At 45.7% G+C, this 23,900-nt stretch overlaps 1 protein-coding gene across 1 annotated transcript; it reads left to right on the plus strand.

Moving 5' to 3' along the window:
- Positions 1-14,086: 14,086 nt before the first annotated feature.
- LOC141088380 (mediator of RNA polymerase II transcription subunit 28-like) lies at positions 14,087-23,548 on the plus strand. The gene is made up of 4 exons (XM_073574395.1): positions 14,087-14,104; positions 14,149-14,215; positions 16,405-16,517; positions 23,264-23,548. Exons 1-4 carry the CDS (start codon positions 14,087-14,089, stop codon positions 23,459-23,461), a joined length of 396 nt encoding a protein of 131 aa, XP_073430496.1. The 3' UTR covers positions 23,462-23,548.
- Positions 23,549-23,900: the final 352 nt, after the last annotated feature.

Here is a 23,900-nt window from a genome sequence, read left to right on the forward strand (position 1 = left end):
TCTGCCAGTCATATCTCACACATTTGTTTTATAGGTGTTGAACGTTTTAGGCACGATTCATCATTGCATTTTGGACGTGACAAATTAATCAAACTATTTGTACTTTTTTTTTTCCTCCAAGTGGTTTCTGATTTTTATGTCAGTGTGACTTTCCAGATGAATTAAACAGATTCATTAAATGCGACTATTTAAAAAAAAAAAGTTGCAAAATTTGGCACAATTCTACTCTTCTAGTCCTCCCTGGAGTGAATATATCAGTTATTTGGCTGCAACTTTTCCCATTTAAGCACTCGCAGAACCAGTTAGGAAAAAGACAGCTTGAGGTTATGCTCAAAACTCGAGTCTCATGTGCCATTTTGATGAATCTAGTGCAACAAAGTCAGCAAAAACCACAAGTTGAAAGACTTAAAGGCTTCAATTGATCATGAGCTGGGTATATTTTACTATCTGCCGTACATGTACTGTGCAAGTCATGTGTGTATGGAGCTGGGCCGCAAAGTGTAAATGATTAAGTCACGGGTTTCCCTGAATCTTCTATATATCAATCTGCTCAGCTCCTGGTCACGCTACAAAGCAGTTGTGGAGTTTCTCACTCAGGATGCTGTTTTCTCCTGATGTAGATTTACTGAATATATTAGTGGAAGGGATCTTCCTGGCATTTGTTCTCAGTAGATTCCTTTTGTATAGTTAATGGGGACCTGTCTCCTTGGAAAACGCCACCTTCAAGTCCACACTCACTGCAGCAAAACAAATCTGCTTCTCATGTCTTATATCCTCCCTGTCTCGCAACCCTAATCAGCTATTCAGTAGTTTCAGTTGTCTCTTCCATCCCCCAGCACCCCCTCTCTCTCCTCTCATATCAGCTGCAGACTTTGCTTAATTCTTCAAGCAGAAAATTAACATCTGAGAAAGCTCAGGCCTACAGCCCTTCCTCATAACTCAGCCCTCCTCCTCCAAAACCAGTGTCTCTGCCATTATAGAAGACCAACTTTCCTCTCTACTCTCCAGATCACATCTCGCCACCTGTGCACTTGACTGATCCTGTCCCACCTCATACTAAACCTCACCAGTCTTCATCCCACCTCTTCAACCTCTCACTAACAACTGGGGTCTTCCCCCTTATGCTTTATATGTGCCTTGATCACGCCCACCCTTGACCCATCCTCTGTATCTAGCTATCGACTCATATCACTTCTCCCCTATGCCTCAAAACTACTGGAACAACACGTCCATCTTGAACTGTCCTCCCACCTCTCTTCCTGCTCCATCTTTGACCACTTATAATCTGGCTTCCAGCTGCATCACTCCACTGAAACTGCCCTGACTAAGGTCACCAATGACCTACTAACTGCCTAAGCCAAGGGACACGACTGTCCTCCTCCTAGACCTGTCCTCTGCCTTCGACACAGTGGACCACTCCCCCTTACTACAGATTCGCTCATCTCTTGGCATCACAGACTTGGCCCTATCTTGGATCTTGTCATACCTAACAGACCGGACATTGTCTCCCTCTTGCACACCACCTCATCACCCCCTATCTATAGATGTCCCCAAAGGTTCAGTTCTAGGACCCCTGCTCTTCTCAATCTACACCTTTGGTTTTCAGTATCACCTCTATGCTGATGACACACAGATCTACCTCTTTGGACCTGATGTCACCTTCTTGCTTACCAGAATCCCAACATCTGTCTATTTCATCTTTCTTCTTAGCTAAATTTCTAAAACTTAACATGAACAAAATAGAATTTGTCACCTTTCCCCCATCTCTCTCAACCCGCCTCCCAACCGACCTGGCCATCAAAGTCAACGCCTGTTCACGCTCCCTAATCTCACTTGCTCGCTGCCTTGGGGTTATCCTTGACTCTCATCTCTCTTTCAAACAACATATCCAAGCCCTTTCCACTTCTTGCCAATTCCAACTCAAAAATATTTCCTGGATTCATACATTCTTGGTTCAGGAATCTGCAAAAACAATAGTGCATGCCCCCATCATCTCCCATCTCAAAGACTACAATCTCCTGCTCTGTGACCTCCCTTCTAACACACTTGCATCCCTCAATACTATCCTAAACTCTGCTGCCCGACTAATACACCTATTCCCCCACCTCTTCTCCCTGTCAATCCCTTCACTGGCTCCTCATTGATTGACCAGAGACTCCAGTTCAAAACCACAATCATGGCATACAAAGCCATCCACAACCTGTCTCCTCCATACAGCTGTGAGTTAGTCTCCCAACATCTATTCTCACCCACCATGGGAACCTTCATAAGAAACCTAAAGACTCACCTCTTCAGACAACCTGCAGTAACCCTTGTTCCATCATACTGCTGCACAAACAGCTCTACCCTCCCTATTGTAGCCTCACACATCCCTTGTAAACAGTGATCCCTCACGGGCAGGGTCCTATCTCTCCTCCTGTACCAGTCGATGACTTGTATTCATGATTATTGTACTTTTTTTTTTTTTTTTACACTCTTTTAACATGTAACGTGTCATGGACGTAATGGTGCTAGAAGAATAATCTGCCCGTTAATAGCAATATAATGTTCCCTGTCCGCCTTATTGAACATTCAGATATAGGGAGAAAATTAACCTCCTGAGAGCTGCTGGATCATTTACCCCTTCATGATCTTTGACGTACATTTACGTCAAAGTTTGTGCCTGCCTTTGATGCGGGCTTGCACACCGACCCACAACTTTTCCCCGCACATGATGGCAGATTTAATCAGTCACCATGTGCCTTTAACAGCCTTGAGTGTAGTGGTGCTCTGCCCGTGGCTGTTATCCGGTTACATCTCGCTGTCCATTACTAACGGTGGGATTTAACACGTGCCGGCCAGAAGTGCGTCATTGCATCTTGACCATCAATGCACCCGACACGTGATCGTGGGGCGCAATTGGATTGTCGTGACAGCCGGGGGTCGGCAGAAGACCTCTGCACCTGCCATTACGATCCTACTGTGAGCACCGGCTTATGGCTGGCTTTCATAGAAGACTGTGATCTCTGCTACACACAGCAATGCTGATGCACAGGGGTGGATTAAGGGTAGCCAGGGCCCCGGGCTGTTCAGACTCCATAGGCCCTCCGGTCATGTGACGGGGTCGGGAAGTCACTAGTTTTCATGACGCATACGGTGCGTCAAGGGGCGGGAAGGGGTTAAATACTGAGGTAAAAAAACTCTGCAAATACGCAACGTGTGCACGAGGCCTCACAAATACTGAGGTAAAAAACCCAAATGCTCAGTGTGTCCATGAGGCCTTACAAATACTGAGTGAAAAACTCACCAAATACTCAGCGTGTGCACGAGGCCTTATAAATACTGAGGTAAAAACTCACCAAATACTCAGCGTGTGTACGAGGTCTTACAAATAGTGGAAGGCTTCCACCCAACATCTAGTCCTGACTCACCTGTACCTAACATCGAAACCAGCTAATAGCCTGCAATCACCTGCTGACCTGGACCCATGACCTGTCAGACAAGTTACTTCACATGAGTCACACAGAGGCTTCTGCTTCATGAACTTCCCCAGATAGAAGAAGCAGCCTCCGATGTGCAGCCTGTGGCCGGATACACAGGAAGAGACGCTCCTCGTCGCAGGCTGTGTCCAGCATGGCAGCAGAGGGGTTAACGCCACAGACAAGTCGCCGTCTCCTCACACACTGAACACGACGCTGCATCTGGCGACGAACAAGCGCACATTGCGCAATGTTAGTCATGTCCCAGATGTTCAGCATGTGGAGGACCAAGGGGGACCAAAAAAGACCCCAGGATTGGAACAGGAGCATGGGAAAGTGGACGGTGGTTGGAGGGGCAGGGTTTATATAGGGGTCAGAGTAAGTAAATATATATATATATATACACACACAGACACATATTACTACATGCGGGCAGCGCACACATGCACAATCCTCAGGTTGTACAACTTCCAGCTGGTCAAAACATTTCAGTATGCCAAGAAATATAGCAGGAATAAAATACATCTCATAGTAACTTATGTGTGAGGCACAGGTGACAAGAACCCGCCATCTCGTGCCCACCTTACTAGAGGTGCCCACATATAACAAAGTTGATGGAAACCGATGCCTTCCACTATGATGATTGGCTACCGACCACACCCATTTCACAACTAGTCACACCCATGTCCACGCCCAACCACACCCATTTAGCACTGCTGATCACACTGACTGGTACTGAGGGCACAGTGGCTGGTACTGTGGGCACATTGACTGGTACTGAGGAAAAGAGAGAAAGAAACAAAAAAAGAACAGAGAGAAAGGAAAAAAGAACAGAGAAAGAAAGAGGGGATAGAAAAAAAGAACAGAGAGAGAAAAAAAGAAAGAGAAAGAAAGAGGGGAAAGAAAGAACAGCGAGGGAGAGAGAAAGAAAGAGGGGAAAGAAGGAACAAAGAGAGAAAGAAAGAAAGAGAAAGGTGAAAGAATAACGAGAGAAAAAAAGAAAGGGGAAAGAAAGAACAGAGAGGGAGAAAGGGGAAAGAAAGAACAGAAAGTGAAAAAGAAAGAACAGAGAAAGAAAGAAAAAGACAAGGAAAGAGGGGAAAGAAAGATTCTATAAAGATACTATACCAGCTCACATTGTAGTGTCCACCTGAGCCTCCTGGTGCAGGACATATCATGATCCACTCACATGGCCGACATCCCCGAGTCCAAGGCGATCCCGCTGTCCGCGCTCTCAAAGGAGGACATGGTGATGTTCTGAAGCATTCCCTGAAGAGCCTCCATGGTTCCGTCACAATCTCCTCTGGTCATTTTCCATCACGTCACTTCAGATGGAATGTCATGTGTGAGTTTTCAAGTGCTCCTCGGGGCTCCGCCATATACTCCTGTGTCCACGGGAAAAGTAAGCTCCAGGTCGGGGCAGTGGGGCAGACTCTCAAAATCTGGTACGGTTGGGAGGTATGAATGCTCCCCATCATACACCTTGTACACACATGGCTCCGCACACCTCATTCACACACTGTTCCGCTTTGTATGCCTCGTACACACTGCTTCGCTCTGTACACCTCGCACACACAGCTCCATTCAGTACACACATCGTAAACCTCGTGCACATGCGGCTCTGCTCCGTACACCTTATGCACACACGGCCACACTCTGTACACCTTGAACACACATGGCTCTGCTCTGTAAACCTTGTACACATGCGGCTTTGCTCCATACACCTCATACACACATGGCTCCGCTCCGTAAACACATGGCTCAGGTTTGTACACTTTGTACACACAGGGATCCGTTCCGTACACCTCGTACACACGCGGCTCCTCTCCGTACACCTGGTACACATGCGGCTTCGCTCCGTACACCTCGTACACACACACGGCTCCGCTCCGTACACGCGTGGCTCCGCACACCTCGCACACGTGCAGCCCCGCTCCGTACACCTCGCACACGTGCAGCTCAGCTCTGTACACACAGGGCTCCGCTCCGTACACCTCGTACACACATGCGGCTCCGCTCCGTACACCTCGTACACACACGCGGCTCCGCTCCGTACACCTTGCACACGTGCAGCTCAGCTCCGTACGCCTCGTACACGCGCGGCTCCCCTCCGTACACCTCTCGCGTGCGCAGCTCTGCTCCATACATCGCGCGCGGCTCCGCTCCGTACACCTCGTACACACACGGCTCCGCTCCGTACACCTCGTACACACACGGCTCCGCTCCGTACACCTCGTACACACACGGCTCCGCTCCGTACACCTCGTACACACACGGCTCTGCTCCGTACACTTCGTACACACACGGCTCCGCTCCATACACCTCGTACACACACACACACACGGCTCCGCACACCTCGTACACACACACACACACGGCTCCGCACACCTCGTACACACACGGCTCCGCTCCATACACCTCGAACACACACGGCTCCGCTCCGTACACCTCGTGCACACACGGCTCCGCTCCGTACACCTCGTACACACACGGCTCCGCTCCGTACACCTCGTACACACACGGCTCCGCTCCGTACACTTCGTACACACACGGCTCCGCTCCGTACACTTCGTACACACACGGCTCCGCTCCGTACACTTCGTACACACACGGCTCCACTCCGTACACCTCGTACACACAAGGCTCCGCTCCGTACACCTCGCACATTCGCGGTCTGCTTCGTACACCTCGCACACACACGCAGCTACATCCACCCTGTAAACGCCTCCTGACCCCACACATACTTTCCTCATCCAGCACCATGACAACCAGCACAGCAGAGTCCCGCATACAATACATTGATGGCTGTGTGCACAGGACCTGTGATGAAGTCACAGGAGGGGAGGAGTCAGGGGTCACATGATCAGGGGCCTCTACTGAAACCCCTGACTCCTCCCCTCCTGTGACCTCATCACAGGTCGTGGGCGCACAGAGCAGGGATTTATCAGTGAGGGGCTGGCGCTGCGGTGGCCGGTGGGTCTGGGAGGGGGAGGAAAGGGTTGATACATGGGGGCGTGGTGCTATGGTGGCGGATTATAATGGGGCAATTTTCCCTGGGCTGGTGGGCCCCCCCACATCACTGGTCACAGACCGCTCCCGGCACTTTATCCCCCGGAATACTGCGATCGAATGCGATCACAGCATCCTGGGAGCAAGCAGAGGGCTGACAGCCCCTCTGCCTTTGGATCGGAGACCCCCGCGGCGTGACGATCACTGCTATGGCAATCCAACAACACCCAGGTACCAGAGCTGAGAAACTTCCTGTCATGCGCAGTGCATGATCAGGAAGTCTCTCAGGTCAGTGTGCAGAAAGTGCAGCTCTGACAGCTTCTATAGCATGCAGATCTGCTTCATCTGCATGCTATAGTCTAAGCGATCAGCCTGCAAAAAATGATTGTCCCATGGTGGGACAACATGTAAGAGATAGAATGAAGTAAAAAAAAAGTTTAAATAACTGTAAAAATATTTTTAAAAAAATCTATATTCTATAATTGTAAAAATATTTAAAAAATAAAAAAAATCAATATTCTATCACTAAATAAATATTTGAATTAAAAAAATCTAAACAATAAAAGTACACATATTTGGTATTGCTGTGTCTGTAATAACCTCTGTCTCACTAGTTAACCCCTTTAGTGAACCCAGTAAAAAAATAAGCAAAAAACAATGCTTTATCATCATACTGCCAAACAAAGTGTAATAACACGCGATCAAAAAGACGGATATAAATAAACATGGTACCGCTGAAAACGTCATCTTGTCCCACAAAAAAAATAAGCCGCCATATAGCTCCATCACCTGAAAAATAAAAGTGATAGCTCTCAGAATAAAGCAATGCAAAAATAATAATTTTTTATATAAAAGTTTTTATTGTATAAAAGCACCAAAACACAAAAAAGATATAAATGAGGTATTGCTGTAATCGCACTGACCCAAAGAATAAAACTGCTTTATCAATTTTACCACACGCGGAACGGTGTAAACGCCCCCCCCCCCCAAAAAAAAAAAGAAATTCATGAATTGCTGGCTTTTGCTCATTCTGTCTCTCAAAAAACGTCATGTGCCAAAAAATGGTCCCGCAAAAAACAAGACCCCACATGACTCTGTGGGCCAAAACATGGAACAATCATAGCTCTCGAAATGTGGTGATGCAAAAATTATTTTTTTGCAATAAAAAGCGTCTTTTAGTGTGTGACAGCTGCCAAACATAAAAACCCGCTATAACGCCTCTTTCACACTTCCTGATATTTCCGGTACCGGAGATGTCAGTGTCCATGTGTGTAATACTTACGGCACACGCGTGACATGCGTGTGCAGCATCAGTACCACAAGGACGGGCACCAGGGAAGAAGCGTTACAGTAAGCACTGTTCCCCGGCGCCGGATGCTGATCTTGTCATTCTCCCCTGCTCTGCGGGCGATCAGCACAAGAAGGGGAGACTGATGAGAGCTATAATCAGCACCGGGCGCCGGGGAACAGCACTTGCTGTAATGCTTCTTCCCCGGCGCCGATGCGTGTCGCATGGATGACATCCATGTGTGTTATGCGTATGCACGTGTGATGGATGTTTTGTGGCCAGCGACGACATTGAAAAACGGACATGTCAGCATGTTTTGCCCATGGACACATGGTCTGTGGAACACACTGACATGTGCACAGAGCCATTCACTTGAATAGGCAAATAGCGCTCCGTTCCTCCTGAGTCTCTTCGCATGGCTGCCCAAATGGTATAAAATTCTGTGACATACCCATGGTGTCAATATGATCACTGCACCCCTAGATGAATTCACTGAGAGGTGTAAGTCATAAAATGGGGTCACTTATGGGGGGTTCTGCTGTTTTGGCACCTCATGGGCTCTCCCAGTGAGTCATGGCACCTGCAAACCATAACAGTAAAATCTGGCGCTGCTTCCCTTCTTAGCTCTGCCATGCGCCCAAACAGTGGTTTACCCCCACATATGGGGTATCAGCGTACTCAGGACACATTGCACAATAATTCTTGTGGTCCAAATTCTTCTGTTACCCTTGGGAAAATAAAAAATTGGGGTCGAAAAGATCATTTTTGTGGAAAAAATGATTTTTACATTTTTATGGCTCTACGTTATAAATGTGTGTGAAGCACTTGGGGGTTCAGAGTGCTCACCCCACATCTAGATAAGTTCCGTAAGGAGTCTAGTTTCCAAAATGCGGTCACTTGTGGGGGGTTTCCACTGTTTAGGCACATTAGGGGCTCTCCAAACGTGACATGGCGTCCGATCTCTATTCCAGCCAACTTTGCATTGAAAAGTAAGACTATGTGCACACGGAGTTTTTTGCCTCTGTGGATTTTGTAGTGAAAACTGCAGATAAATCTGCAGGATTAAAGTCCTGTGGTTTATCTGCGGTTTTACACCTCATAATGGATGAAAAGAATTGACATGCTGCGGATTGTAAACTGCAGCAAAACCGCGCGGAAAAATCCGCAGCATGTGCACAGCGGTTTCCAGTTTACCACTGAAAGCAATGGTACTGTACAACGCAGCTAAATCTGCTGCGGACCAACAGGACCAGAAACGCTGCGGATCCGCAGCAGAATCCGCACCGTGTGCACATGGCCTAAAACGGCGCTCCTTCCCTTCCGAGCTCTGCCATGCGCCAAAACAGTGGTTCCCCCCCACATATGAGGTATCACCGTACTCAGGACAAATTGCACAACACATTTTGGGGTCCAGTTTCTCGTCTTACCGTTGGTAAAAAAAAAAAAAAAAAATTGGATTTGAAGTAATTTTTTTGTGAAAAAATGTAAATGTTCATTTTTTTGAACATTCCAAAACTTCATGTGAAGCACTTGAAGGGTTAATAAACTTCTTGAATGTGGTTTTGAGCACCGTGAGGGGTGCAGTTTTTAGAACGGTGTCACTTTTGGGTATTTTCTATCATATAGACCCCTCAAAGTGGCTTCATATGTGATGTGGTCCGTAAAAATAAAATGGTGTTGTAAAAAGGAGAAATCGCTGGTCAACTTTTAACCCTTATAACTTCCTAACAAAAAAAAATTTGCTGCTCCCAAATTGTGCTGATGTAAAGTAAACACGTGGGAAATGTTACTTAGTAAGTTTTTTGTGTGCTGTGTCTCTGTGATTTAAGGGCATAAAAATTCAAAGTTGGAAAATTGTGAAATTTTCAAAATTTTCGCCAAATTTCCGTTTTTTTCACAAATAAATACAAGTTATATGAATGAAATTTTACCACTGACATGAAGTACAATATGTCACGAGAAAACAATGTCAGAATCACCGGGATCCATGGAAGCGTTCCAGAGTTATGACCTCATAAAGGGACAGTGGTCAGAATTGTAAATATTGGCCGGTCATGAACGTGCAAACCACCCTTGGGGGTAAAAATATGGGGGAACCACAGAAGTTCGGATCTCCCCACTTCTCCCTATTGCTGCATTCCCTCTGGATCAGTCCGTCATTGTTACTGTCAGTGACATCTGTGATCTGTGTGTCAGCCCTTCTCATGCACAGCACCATGGAACCAATGGTGCTATATAAATAATAATAATTCGTAAAAATACGATGTATGAAAATAGAAACTAATCCGCTCAGAAAGCAGCGGAACGAGATAAGAACCAAACCGCCAGGATTATGGGGTTTTTTGGTCGCTGCAACATTGGAAAGTGGCATCAATAAAAACCCCTGGGGGCAAAGAATAACCCTCAGCCCCCGAAAAATGAGAACTCTACAGGAAAATGGCGACGTGATATGTATCAAAGCCAAACCAGAATCTGTTTGCTGACACATGTTTGGAAGGTGTAACTCCTCCTCAGTGCAAAGCATGAGATCTGATTTGGTGTATAAGAGGCATCTGACTTGGGTCTACGGGGTAACAATCTCCATGTTTAGAGTGACATGTCTAGAATGCCAGTGTAAGGAGACTTAAAGGCCATACAATGCTCCTGGGAGGTATGTCACTCTCCACAAAGAGAGATGCCACACTTTAGACCTCAGTCAGAGGCCTCTCCATACAGCAAAATTAGATCTCATGCTTTGCACTGAGGAGGGGTAATATCTCAAAACACGTCTGCAAGTTGAGATTTTGGTTTGACTTTTATCCAAAGTCATATGGCAAGGCTCGTTAAAGGGTCGATACTTAATTTTAGGATCGCTACTTCCAGTAGATGGCGCTAGAGTTCAAGTCCTCTTACTCTCTGAAGAGACAATTTGCATATTTAATTTCCCAGAGGAGCATTGTATGGCCTATAAGCCTCCTTACCCTGGCATGTCGCTCTCCAGGAGGAGAAACAGGGCACTTACATGTAAGTGCAGCCAATTTACATCTATGGTGTCTAACCTGTTAGGAAATCACAACTCTCTGCATGTGAAGATCAGCTCTCCACCCTCCTGTCAAAATCATGGGCGGACATACCGCCGGTTCAACCTGTGCAACTGCACAGGGGCCCAGAGCCTCCAGGGGGCCCTGCAAGGCGGCTAATGAGGAGGGCAATTTGGCCGGTTTCTCCGGGCCCGAGGGGCAATGATATGATGGGGTGATGGGGAGAAGGCCGTGATGGGGAGAGGGCAATTATGGGATGGTGGGGAAAAATGAAATGATGATGGGGTGGTGGGGGAGAATGCAATGATGGTGGTGGAAAAGGCAATGAATGGGGGAGGTGGAGGTGGTGGAATGGGCAATGATGGGAGTGGTGGGGGAGAAAGCCAAAATAGTGGTGGGGGAGAAGAAAATGATGGAGGTGGTGAAGAGGGCAATGATGGCTTGGGGGAGAGGACAATAATGAGATGTGAGGGGAGGAGAACAATGAGGCGTGTGGGGGATTGGGATGGGAGGAAAGGGGACTTATAATTGCCTTAGGAACAGGGGGAGGTGGAGGAAGACATTATTATTATTACTTACTATGTCTAACACAGTCCCTAATTATATAGTGTACTCACTAATTCTGTATAACATCATCCTTAGTTACATAGTTTCCTCTTTTATTATGTATAACACCGTCCCTTATTACGTACCATCCTCTCTAGTTATATATGGTGCCGTCCCTTATTATATACCTTCCTCTGCTGTTATGTACAGTGCTGTCTCTTACATAGTGTATTCTTGCCCTCTTTTATTACATAGTCCCCTCTCTTTTTAGATATAAAATGACTGCTGATCGAGGAGCCGGTGACCAGGCTACCAGTCCATCAGCTCCTCCATTAGAAAAGAAGCTTTCCCATGCTCCATCAGCCATCATTGCATTATACAGCTAACAAGACAGGACGGTAAGTAATAAAAAACAGGGCTCTATATAATCCAATATGGAAGGGACCGTACTGTACATAACGAGAGGGCACACTGTAAGGGACAGCAATATACATAATAAAGGAGATTATGTAATATATATACATGTATGTGTGTGTGGCTATATACACACGTAGCTTTGACGCCATAAAAGGAGGGGGGCCCAGACACATTTCTTGCACAGGGGCCCCAAGCTGTCAGTGTCCGCCCCTGGTCAAGATCACACCTCACCACTTGTACGCTTGACCCACTCCCGTCCCACCTCATCCCTAACCTTGCCACAGTCTTCATCCCAACTCTAACACACCTCTTCAACCTTTCACTTACAAATGGTGTCTTTCCCTCTTAATGTGTACAAACTGTAAAGCGCTGCGTAATATGTTAGCGCTATATAAAAATAAAGATTATTATCCTTTAAACATGCCTCAATCACACCCATCCTCAAAAAGCCCTCCCTCGACCCATCCTCTGTGTCTAACTATCGCCCGATATCTCTTCTCCCTTATGCCTCAAAACTACTGGAACAGCATGTATATCTTGAACTGTCCTCCCACCTCTCCTCCTGTTCCCTATGTGATCGGTTACAATCTGGCTTCCGACCACATCACTCAACTGAAACTGCCCTAACTAAAGTCACCAAGGACCTACTAACCGCCAAGAGCAAGCGACACTACTCTGTCCTCCTTCTCCCGGACCTGTCTTTCTCCTTTGACACCGTGGACCACTCTCTCCTGCTACAAATTCTCTAATCTCTTGGCATCACAGGCTTGGCCCTATCCTGGATCTCATCATACCTAACAGACCGAACATTTAGTGTCTCCCTCTCACACACCACCTCCTCAACGCGCCCCCTGTCTGTTGGTGTTCAAGGCTCAGTTCTAGGACCCCTACTCTTCTCCATCTACACCTTCAGCCTGGGACAGCTCATAGAATCCCACGGTTTGCAGTATCACCTGTACGCCAATGACACGCAGATCTACCTATCTGGACCTGACCTGACCTCACCTCCTTACTGACCAAAATCCCACAATGTCTGTCTGCTGTTTCAGCCTTCTTTTCTGCTCGCTTTCTCAAAGTGAACATGGACAAAACAGAATTCATCATCTTTCCCCCATCTCACTCTACTCCTACACCAGACCTATCCATCATTGTCAATGGCTGCTCGCTTTCCCCAGTCCCGCATGCTCTGTGCCTTGGGGTCTTCCTCAACTCTGCCCTCTCTTTCAAACCACATATCTAAGCCCTTACCTCCTCATGCCGCCTCAAACTCAATTATTTCCCGGATCCGCGCATTCCTCAACCATGAAACCACAAAAACACTAGTGCATGCCCTTATCTCCTGCCTCGACTACTGCAACCCCCTACTCTCTGGCCTCCCCTCCAGCACTCTGGCACCACTCCAATCCATCCTGCACTCTGCTGCCCGACTAATCCACCTGTCTCCCCGTTATTCCCCAGCCTCCCCCCTATGCCAGGCCCTTCAATAGCTTCCTATTGCCCAGAGGCTCCAGTTCAAAACCCTAACCATAACATACAAAGCCACCCACAACCTGTCTCCCCCATACATCTGTCACATGGTCTCCCGGTACCTAATCGCACGCAACCTTCGATCATCTCAAGATCTCCTCCTCTACTCCCCCGGTATCTTTTTCCCAACACAACCACATACAAGACTTCTCCTGTGCTTCCCCCATACTCTGTAACGCTCTGCCGCAACACATCAGACTCTCACCAACAACGGAAACCTTCAAGAAGAACCTGAAGAACCACCTGTTCCGACACACAACCAGCACGACCTGCTCTACCCTCTCCTACTGTATCCTCACCCATCCCTGTAGACTGTGAGCCATCGCGGGCAGGGTCCCCTCTCCTTATGTACTTGTGTGTCCCTTGTCTTACAAATGTTTATTATACTTGTCTATATTTCTCATTTCACATGTAAAGTGCCTTGGAATAAATGGTGCTATATAAATGTATATTAATAATGTGTTAGGGCGTGCTGGGAGTTGTAGTTTTGTAACAGCTGGAAATCACTGAAATACGGAAGAAATTGTTAGTGTTTCCAGTACTCGGCGCATTGGGACAACGTCTGGTCTGTGCGCCCTGAGCTATACACAGCATCCCTTACTACAATGTTTCTACTTTAGGGGTGTTTCACCCCAATCCTTCCCTGACTGCCCGGCCGTGCATGGAGATCAGACATGTCCCGTCCTCTTCTGGGTGCTTGCAGGGCAGCCATGTTCCTGCCCACTGTCAGTTTCATGGTTTTCCGCAGCTTGTTGGAGATGGCAGCTGTCACTCACACTTGCTCCACAGAGAAGGACTTCTAGTCGGGGCAACGCTGTAACATGGCCGCCTCAGAAATGGTATAATCCATTGTAGATGTAATTCGTTTTCCTCTCTATTACAGGCTTGCTTTGCTTCTCTCGTGAGCCAGGACTATGTGAACGGCACAGACCAGGAGGAGATCGGCACAGGTAACATACGCCGAGATGCTGAGTCTCTGTCGTTTATAGGGATTTTACTTCTTTTACCAAATTTATCCAAATAGCTCTCCATACAAACCAGGTGATGGCACCATGGCTCAGAGGTCGTTATTACTCATTATTACCTTTTTTGATGCTGCTTTGGCTTTTGTTGTCTAAATTACATAGTGGGGAAAAAAGTATTTAGTCAGCCACCAATTGTTCAAGTTCTCCCACTTAAAATGATGAGAGGCCTGTAATTGACATAATAGGTAGACCACAACTATGAGAGTCAAAATGAGAAAACAAATCCAGAAAATCACTTTGTCTGATTTGGCAAGAATTATTTTTCAAATTAAGGAGGAAAATAAGTATTTGGTCATCTAAAAACATGCAAGATTTCTGGCTCTCATAGACCTGTAACTTCTTCTTTAAGAGGCTCCTCTGTCCTCAACTCATTACCTGTAGTAATGGCACCTGTTTGAACTTATCAGTATAAAAGTCACCTGTCCACAACCTCAAACAGTCACACTCCAAACTCCACTATGGTGAAGACCAAAGAGCTGTCGAAGGACACCAGAAACACAATTGTAGCCCTGCACCAGGCTGGGAAGACTGAATCTGCAATAGGCAAGCAGCTTGGTGTGATGAAATTAACTGTGGGAGCAATAATAAGAAAATGGAAGTCATAAAAGACCACTGATGATCTCCCTCGATCTGGGGCTCCACGCAAGATGTCACACCATGGGGTCAAAATGATCACAAGAACGGTGAGCAAAAACCCAGAACCACAAGGGGGGACCTAGTGAATGACCTGCATAGAAATGGGACTGCCGTAACAAAGGCTACTTTCAGTAACGCACTATACCGCCAGGGACTGAGATCCTCCAGTGCCAGACGTGTCCCCCTGCTTAAGCCAGTACATGTCCGGGGCCGTCTGAAGTTTGTTAAAGAGCATTTGGTTTATCCAGAAGAGTATTGGGAGAATGTCATATGGTCTGATGAAACCAAAGTAGAACTGTTTGGTAGAAACAAAACTCGTCGTGTTTGGAGGAGACTGTATGCAACTCCGCATTCTAAGAACACCATACCTACTGTGAAGCATGGGGATGGCAACATCATGCTTTGGGGCTGTTTCTCTGCCAAGGGACCAGGACGACTGATCCGTGTACACGAAAGAATGAATGGGGCCCATGTATCGTGAGACTTTGAGTGCAAATCTCCTACCATCAGCAAGGGCATTGCAGATGAAACGTGGATGGGTCTTTCAGCATAATGATCCCAACACACACCACCAGGGCAACGAAGGTGTGGCTTCGTAAGAAGCACATGAAGGTCCTGGAGTGACCTAGTCAGTATCCAGGTCTCAACCTCATAGAAAACTTTTGGAGGGATTTGAAAGTCTGTGTTGCCAAGCAACAGGCCCAAAACATCACTGCTCTAGAGGAGATCTGCATGGAGGAATGGGCCAACATACCACCAACAGTGTCGCCAACCTTGTGAAGACTTACTGAAATCGTAATTGGATTTGTTTTCTCATTTTGACTCTCATAGTTGTGGTCTACCTATGATGTCAATTACAGGCCTCTCTCATCTTTTTAAGTGGGAGAACTTGCACAATTGGTGGCTGACTAAATACTTTTTTTCCCTCACTGTATGTGAAGAACTACAGATCCAATGATTCCTCTTCCACCACACAGACATTTCTTATAGTTAAAAAGTAATTACTCACATAACACAGCTCCGGTACTGAAACTGTTCAGTCTGCTGCCCAGCTTGAGAAACACAATCCATTAAGAGACATGGAGGCTGAGGAGAGATGTGGGATCAGTGGAAATGAGAGGTTTATGATGTGTGACGGCCTGTACTCGATGGTGGGGAGATTACAGCGTACTGGACGTAATACAAGGAGGGAATAAATGCCAGGAGCGTGGAAATGTGACTGCATTTGTGAGAGAGTTTAGATAAATCACCATAAACTCATGTGAGCTCCATTTATACTTTTTTTTTTTTTTTTCTGAAAGTGTCCGTTATTCCAGATAGGCACAGAGACGTAGCAGACGGTCCCCTTACTGCTGAAATGTTTTGAAAGCGCTTTACTGCAAATGTCTGTCTACAGCCCCAGCCCAGGGGTCCATGCTGCGTCTGTTATGTGGTAGCACCAGTCTGAAACGTTCCCGGTCTTCTTCTCTCCTCCTCAGGTGTTGAACAGTGTATTCAGAAGTTCCTGGATGTGGCCAGACAAACAGAATGTTTCTTCCTACAGAAGAGATTGCAGCTGTCTGTCCAGAAGCCGGAGCAGGTTATTAAGGAGGTGAATATCCTACTGTGAGGACCATGTCATCTCCTCACTACTCCTAAGGATGATGTCTCCATAGCAAACTGGCTTATCTCAAAGAGGTCTCCAGGACTTAAACCCCATACACATTTGATTAATGTCAGCTGAGCCCACTGATATCTCCAGGATTGTCCCACAGTCTGTGTCTGGAATTCCTCTGACAGTTTGTTGGGGGGGGCATAATGAAATGGAAGGTCTGATTTTTGGCCTGCCGATCGCATTGTCTCCCTGAGATAATCTGCAGCCAGACGTGCCAGGCGATGGCTCCCTCATAGAAAACGCGGGACGCGCGCCTCTTGTGTATGAGAGAGGCGGCTGGAATGTCTGCCATCTGAATGATTGCTCAAAAAGAGACTGTTGGCGCTGAAGACTGTTCCAACCATGAACAGGCGCTTGGTGCACCATTGGTGTGGCCAAACAGTTCAGTGCACCTTTTCACATACTTGTTTTCACTTTTATCAGCGCCCTTTTACTGACTTTATAAAGCCAGAGCTGTCAATCAAAATAGAGGGGGTGAAGATGGTGGGAAACTGCACGGGACTGTTTGCCACATCAGAATAGTCATTCTCTGCTGACAGATTCCCTTTAAACATTCATGACCTGTCCTTAGGGCCCGTACTGATTAGTGCTATGAAAGGGCCAAAGCTGCAGCCCCATTCACCGCCACACTTGTATGTACAGGGCTGCAATAAGGGAGTTGTGCCACTAAGTCTGAGTTCACACGTGGCGTTTTTTTCGCGTTTCCGTGGCGGTTTTAACCGCGCGATTTTGCCGCGAAAACGCGAAAAATAAGCATCCCATGCATTCCTATGGGATTCCGCAATGCTGTACTAATGCTGCGGTTTTTACCGCGGCGGAATCGCTTTGTGGTAAAAACCGCAGCATGCTCATTAATTTGCGGAATCGCGGCGATCCCGCACCCATAGGAATGCATTGTTCCGTTTACATTCCGCATGTGGCTGTGCACACCTTTCGGAAAGTAAGCAGAGCATTTGCGGATGGTACCCACGGTCCGGAGGAGAGGAGACTGTCCTGTAAAAAATAGAATTTAAAAATAAAAAATATTGTTATTCTTACCTTCCGGCGTCCCGCGCAGTCTTCCCGCTTCTCTTCACGCTCTCGTTCCCAGTAATCCTTTGCGAAAATGCCCATGATGGCGTCCGTTCTCGCGGGATCGCGAAGTCTCGCGGTCATTCGCGCGACGTCATCGCGAATTACCGCGAGACGTCGCGATCCCGCGAGAACTGACGTCATCGCGGGCATTTTCGCAAAGGATTACTGGGAACGGATGCGCGGGACGTCGGAGGGTAAGAATAACACCATTTTTTATTTTTTTTTTACATTTTATCTTTTACTACTGATGCTGCATAGGCGGCCTCAGTAGTAAAAAGTTGGTCACACTTGTCAAACACTATGTTTGATGAGTGTGACAACCTGTCAATCAGTTCTCCAAGCGATGCTACAGATCGCTTGGAGAACGCTAGCATTTTGCAAGCTAATTACGCTTGCAAAATGCTAGTTTTTCCGCGGGAAAATCGCGGGAATTTAAAATGCGATTTTCCCGCGGACTGGAATTCCAGAATTCTCGCGGTAATTTCCGCGAGAGTTCCGGTACGTGTGCACTTAGCCTTACAGGCATAACACGCTATATAAGACATGTGCGGCCCCATCCAGCCCTGCCCAAGAAATAAAACCGTATATCACTTTACCTGGAGGGTTATCTATCTACCTGTGTACCCTAACAGACCTTACTGTAAGACAACATGGTCGCTCAGGTGGCAATAGTATCCATTGTAAGGCTGATGGAGCGCTGTGGGGGAACTAAAGGTTATGTCCACACTTTGCATGTTTGGGGCTGATGTCCCGTGTGGATTTGCATGTGGAAATCCAGAAAGTAATACAGTACCAGCTAACTGACATGATAAATCTCATTTATACAGTTAGGTCCATATATATTTGGACAGAGACAACATTTTTCTAATTTTGGTTCTAGACATTACCACAATGAATTTTAAACAAAACAATTCAGATGCAGTTGAAGTTCAGACTTTCAGCTTTCATTTGAGGGTATCCACATTAAAATTGGATGAAGGGTTTAGGAGTTTCAGCTCCTTAACATGTGCCACCCTGTTTTTAAAGGGACCAAAAGTAATTGGACAGATTAAATAATTGTAAATAAAATGTTCATTTCTAGTACTTGGTTGAAAACGCTTTGTTGGCAATGACTGCCTGAAGTCTTGAACTCATGGACATCACCAGACGCTGTGTTTCCTCCTTTTTGAGGCTCTGCCAGGCCTTCACTGCGGTGGTTTTCAGTTGCTGTTTGTTTGTGGGCCTTTCTGTCTGAAGTTTAGTCTTTAACAAGTGAAATGCATGCTCAATTGGGTTGAGATCAGGTGACTGACTTGGCCATTCAAGAATATTCCACTTCTTTGCTTTAATAAACTCCTGGGTTGCTTTGGCTTTATGTTTTGGGTCATTGTCCATCTGTAGTATGAAACGACGACCAATCAGTTTGGCTGCATTTGGCTGGATCTGAGCACACAGTATGGCTCTGAATACCTCAGAATTCATTCGGCTGCTTCTGTCCTGTGTCACATCATCAATAAACACTAGTGACCCAGTGCCACTGGCAGCCATGCATGCCCAAGCCATCACACTGCCTCCGCCGTGTTTTACAGATGATGTGGTATGCTTTGGATCATGAGCTGTACCACGCCTTCGCCATACTTTTCTCTTTCCATCATTCTGGTAGAGGTTGATCTTGGTTTCATCTATCCAAAGAATGTTCTTCCAGAACTGTGCTGGCTTTTTTAGATGTTTTTTAGCAAAGTCCAGTCTAGCCTTTTTATCCTTGATGCTTATGAGTGGCTTGCACCATGCAGTGAACCCTCTGTATTTACTTTCATGCAGTCTTCTCTTTATGGTAGATTTGGATATTGATACGCCTACCTCCTGGAGAGTGTCGGTCACTTGGTTGGCCGTTGTGAAGGGGTTTCTCTTCACTATAGAGACTATTCTGCGATCATCCACCACTGTTGTCTTCCGTGGGCACCCAGGTCTTTTTGCATTGATGAGTTCACCAGTGCTTTCTTTCTCAGGATGTACCAAACTGTAGATTTTGCCACTCCTAATGTTGTAGCAATTTCTCGATGGGTTTCTTCTGTTTTTGCAGCTTAAGGATGGCTTGTTTCACCTGCATGGAGAGCTCCTTTGACGCATGTTTCCTTCACAGCAAAACATCCTAAATGCAAGCACCACACCTCAAATCAACTCCAGGCCTTTTATCTGCTTAATTGAGAATGACATAATGAAGGGATTGCCCACAAATGTCCATGAAATAGCCTTGGAGTCAATTGTCCAATTACTTTTGGTCCCTTTAAAAACAGGGTGGCACATGTTAAGGAGCTGAAACTCCTAAACCCTTCATCCAAATTTAATGTGGATACCCTCAAATGAAAGCTGAAAGTCTGAACTTCAACTGCAGCTGAATTGTTTTGTTTAAAATTCATTGTGGTAATGTCTAGAACCAAAATTGGAAAAATGTTGTCTCTGTCCAAATATATATGGACCAAACTGTACGTTGCTGATCATTTTTGTGCAGAAATTGACGCGTTAATCCGTGTTGTGGAATTGTAGATTTCACTTTCTGCAACGCATAGTCTGAAATCTGTTTCAATTTCCCAGCAAAACAGCTCATGTTACATACTGATAAGATGCAGAAGAATCAAATGCAAATCTGCTATTCATGGAGATATCCTACAGGGATTGTCCAGAAGGATTAGAAAACCATGGCTGCTTTATTCCAGAAACAGCTGTCCACGTTAATTTCCACGAAGCTGAGCTGCAGTACCAGACATTCCTGGCTGACAGATATGACACTTTCTAGAAGAAAGTAGCCATGTATTTTAGATCCTAGAAAACCCCTTTAAATATAACCATAGTAGACATCAGGGCTATGGAGTCGGTAAGCCAAACCTGCGACTCTGACTCCTCAATTTCCCTTACACCGACTCCGACTCCTCAATTTCCCTTACACCGACTCCACGACTCCGACTCCCACATATATTGCTTATATTTAAGTGAAAAATTTATTGTAGTACAATGTGAACATCAGACATTTAATCATTTCTATGATCCAATAATCAAGATATTTAGAACATAATATTTATTGGAATACAACTTTAGAACACAAAAAACTGTAATAAATTGTAAATATGTAATACACTGTATACATGTACATGTATACGGTACAGACCAACGTTTGGACACACCACCTCATTCAGAGTTTTCTTTTCATGACTATGAAAATTGTAGATTCATTCTGAAGGCATCAAAACAATGAATTAACACATGTGGAATTATATAAAGTGTGAAAGAACTGAAAATATGTCTTATATTCTAGATTCTTCAAAGTAGCCACCTTTTGCTTTGATTACTGCTTTGCACACTCTTGGCATTCTCTTGATGAGCTTCAAGTGGTAGTCACCAGAAATGGTCTTCCAACAGTCTTGAAGGAGTTCCCAGAGATGCTTAGCACTTGTAGGCCCTTTTGCCTTCACTCACCCCAAACCATCTCAATTGGGTTCAGGTCTGGTGACTGTGGAGGCCAGGTCATCTGGCGTAGCACCCCATCACTCTCCTTCTTGGTCAAATAGCCCTTACACAGCCTGGAGGTGTGTTTGAGGCCGTTGTCCTGTTGAAAAATAAATGATGGTCCAACTAAACACAAACTGGATGGAATAGCATGCCGCTGCAAGATGCTGTGGTAGCCATGCTGGTTCAGTATGCCTTCAATTTTGAATAAATCCCCAAGAGTGTCACCAGCAAAGCACCATCACACCTCCTCCTCCATGCTTCACGGTGGGAACCAGGCATGTAGAGTCCATCCGTTCACCTTTTCTGCGTCGCACAAAGACACGGTGGTTGGAACCAAAGATCTAAAATTTGGACTCATCAGACCAAAGCACAGATTTCCACTGGTCTAATGTCCATTCCTTGTGTTCTCTAGCCCAAACAAGTCTCTTCTGCTTGTTCCCTGTCCTTAGCAGTGGTTTCCTAGCAGCTATTTTACCATGAAGGCCTGCTGCACAAAGTCTCTTAACAATTGTTGTAGAGATGTCTGCTGCTAGAACTCTGTGTGGCATTGACCTGGTCTCTAATCTGAGCTGCTGTTAACCTGCGATTTCTGAGGCTGGTGACTCGGATGAACTTATCCTCCGCAGCAGAGGTGACTCTTGGTCTTCCTTTCCTGGGGCGGTCCTCATGTGAGCCAGTTTCTTTGTAGCGCTTAATGGTTTTTGCCAATGCACTTGGGGACACTTTCAAAGTTTTCCCAATTTTTCGGACTGGCTAACCTTCATTTCTTAAAGTAATGATGGCCACTCCTTTTTCTTTACTTAGCTGCTTTTTTCTTGCCATAATACAAATTCTAGCAGTCTATTCAGTAGGACTATCAGCTGTGTAGCCACCAGACTTCTGCACAACACAACTGATGGTCCCAACCTCATTTATAAGGCAAGAAATCCAACTTATTAAACCTGACAGGGCACACCTGGGAAGTGAAAACCTTTTCCAGTAACTACCTCTTGTAGCTCATCAAGAGAATGCCAAGAGTGTGCAAAGCAGAAATCAAAGCAAAAGGTGGCTACTTTGAAGAACCTAGAAAATAAGACATACAGTATTTTCAGTAGTTTCACACTCTTTTGTTAATTATATAATTCCACATGTGTTAATTCATAGTTTTGATGCCTTCAGAGTGAATCTACAATTTTCATAGTCATGAAAATAAAGAAAACGCTTTGATTGAGAAGGTGTGTCCAAACGTTTGGCCTGTACTGTGTGTGTGTGTGTGTGTGTGTGTGTGTGTATATATAATATAAACACACACACTATGACTTATCTCGGCTAAGATAAACCCTAGACCCTCAGGCTTCATTCACACTATGGGCGTAGCCAGGATCAAACCTAGCGGGGGAGGCAGAATCTCATACTGTTTCGCAGAATTTCATACTGCACACCTCAGCTGCTGCAGAACCTCATACTTCACACCCCTACACTTGAAAATAAAGCCTGCATCTTAAGAAGATGTGATGAATGCAGTCTATTTATTCCAACTATCAGTTGATGTTACTGAAGACGAGCAATGCCTGTCCTGGGCGTCCTTTTGGGCAGCTATGAGATGTACCTGACTGGTGCTAAAAAAAGGAGTGTAGTCTGTGTGCTATCCAGCGTTCATTCTTTTTGGTACAGATGTGATATGGATAAATGGATATATAGAGCAGATTTCTAATCTACTTTTGCTATTGAAAACATTATCTATGAGCTCGTGATGCGGTTTTTTTAAAAAGCTGATCTGCTTTTGCATCTGAAAAACGTATCCTCAAAAAACGCTGGAAAAACGCTGTGTGTGAATGTAGCCTTAGATCAGGAATAGAACAGCCATTTATAGGTCATTTCATAACTTTCCCAAATTCCTATGAAAAAATATTCAGCACATTCTGCATTGAACTACTGTACCCAATTTATTATATATTTTAGGAGTCGGTCCATTTTATACCGACTCCAACAAAATGAGCACCGACTACGACTCCGACTCCACAGCCCTGGTAGACATAACAGCAAACCTCCTCCTGCCAGGAAGCATTGTTTGCTGTTTGCCATCATCAAACCCTTGCTACAATATAAATTGCCTTTTTTTTTTCTACATTTGCTCCTGATAGGATGTGACAGAACTGAGGAGCGAGCTGCAGAGGAAGGAAGCGCTCATTCAGAAGCACCTGGCTAAGCTACGGAGCTGGCAGCAAGTCCTAGAGGAGATTAATGGTCCGCCTAAGAAGCCAAGCGAAATGCCACAAGGGCCTCTGGCATTCCTGGAGCAAGCCTCTGCCAATATCCCTGCGCCAATGAAGCAGACGTGACCTGAAGGACAAATTGTAAAGAATTTTTTGTTTGTTTTTTATACTATATTTTGGAAAGGTGAGTCAATTAAAAAATGCTTCTATAAACTGGTGTATTTCAGTGTTTCTTAATGTTTCCAAGTGTCAGATTCAAAAAAGCTAAAATACTCTGTCCTGCGCAGTAAGTGTCACATGTATGACGGGCAGAGAACTGAGGTGGTGCAAAAATAATAGAAGTGTCCATCTGAGTACATGATAGAGAAAGGAAAGCGTACCTTGCGCAGATCGTAGTAAGAAAAAACAGAGTTTGTGTTGTCTTTTTACCTGAGCCTGTTGTGTCAGAGCAGGCACAGCGCTGAGGAATAATGAGGTGATTCTGATTTTCTGTTGCTCCACCTGCTGGACTCTGACATCCAGGCAGAAATCCAAGGAAGGGAGAAAAATCGGGGTTTGGTTCAGT

Source organism: Dendrobates tinctorius, unplaced genomic scaffold (genome assembly GCF_039654945.1).
Source record: "Dendrobates tinctorius isolate UK_male_01 unplaced genomic scaffold, ASM3965494v1 ptg000039l, whole genome shotgun sequence".
Classification (NCBI taxonomy): Eukaryota; Metazoa; Chordata; class Amphibia; order Anura; family Dendrobatidae; genus Dendrobates; species Dendrobates tinctorius.

Excerpts from the sequence above, each read along its gene's own strand:
- LOC141088380 (XM_073574395.1), top strand. Across the intron at positions 14,216-16,404 it reads CCAGGAGGAGATCGGCACAG|GTGTTGAACAGTGTATTCAG; the intron begins GTAACATACGCC and ends TCTCCTCCTCAG. Across the intron at positions 16,518-23,263 it reads CGGAGCAGGTTATTAAGGAG|GATGTGACAGAACTGAGGAG; the intron begins GTGAATATCCTA and ends TGCTCCTGATAG.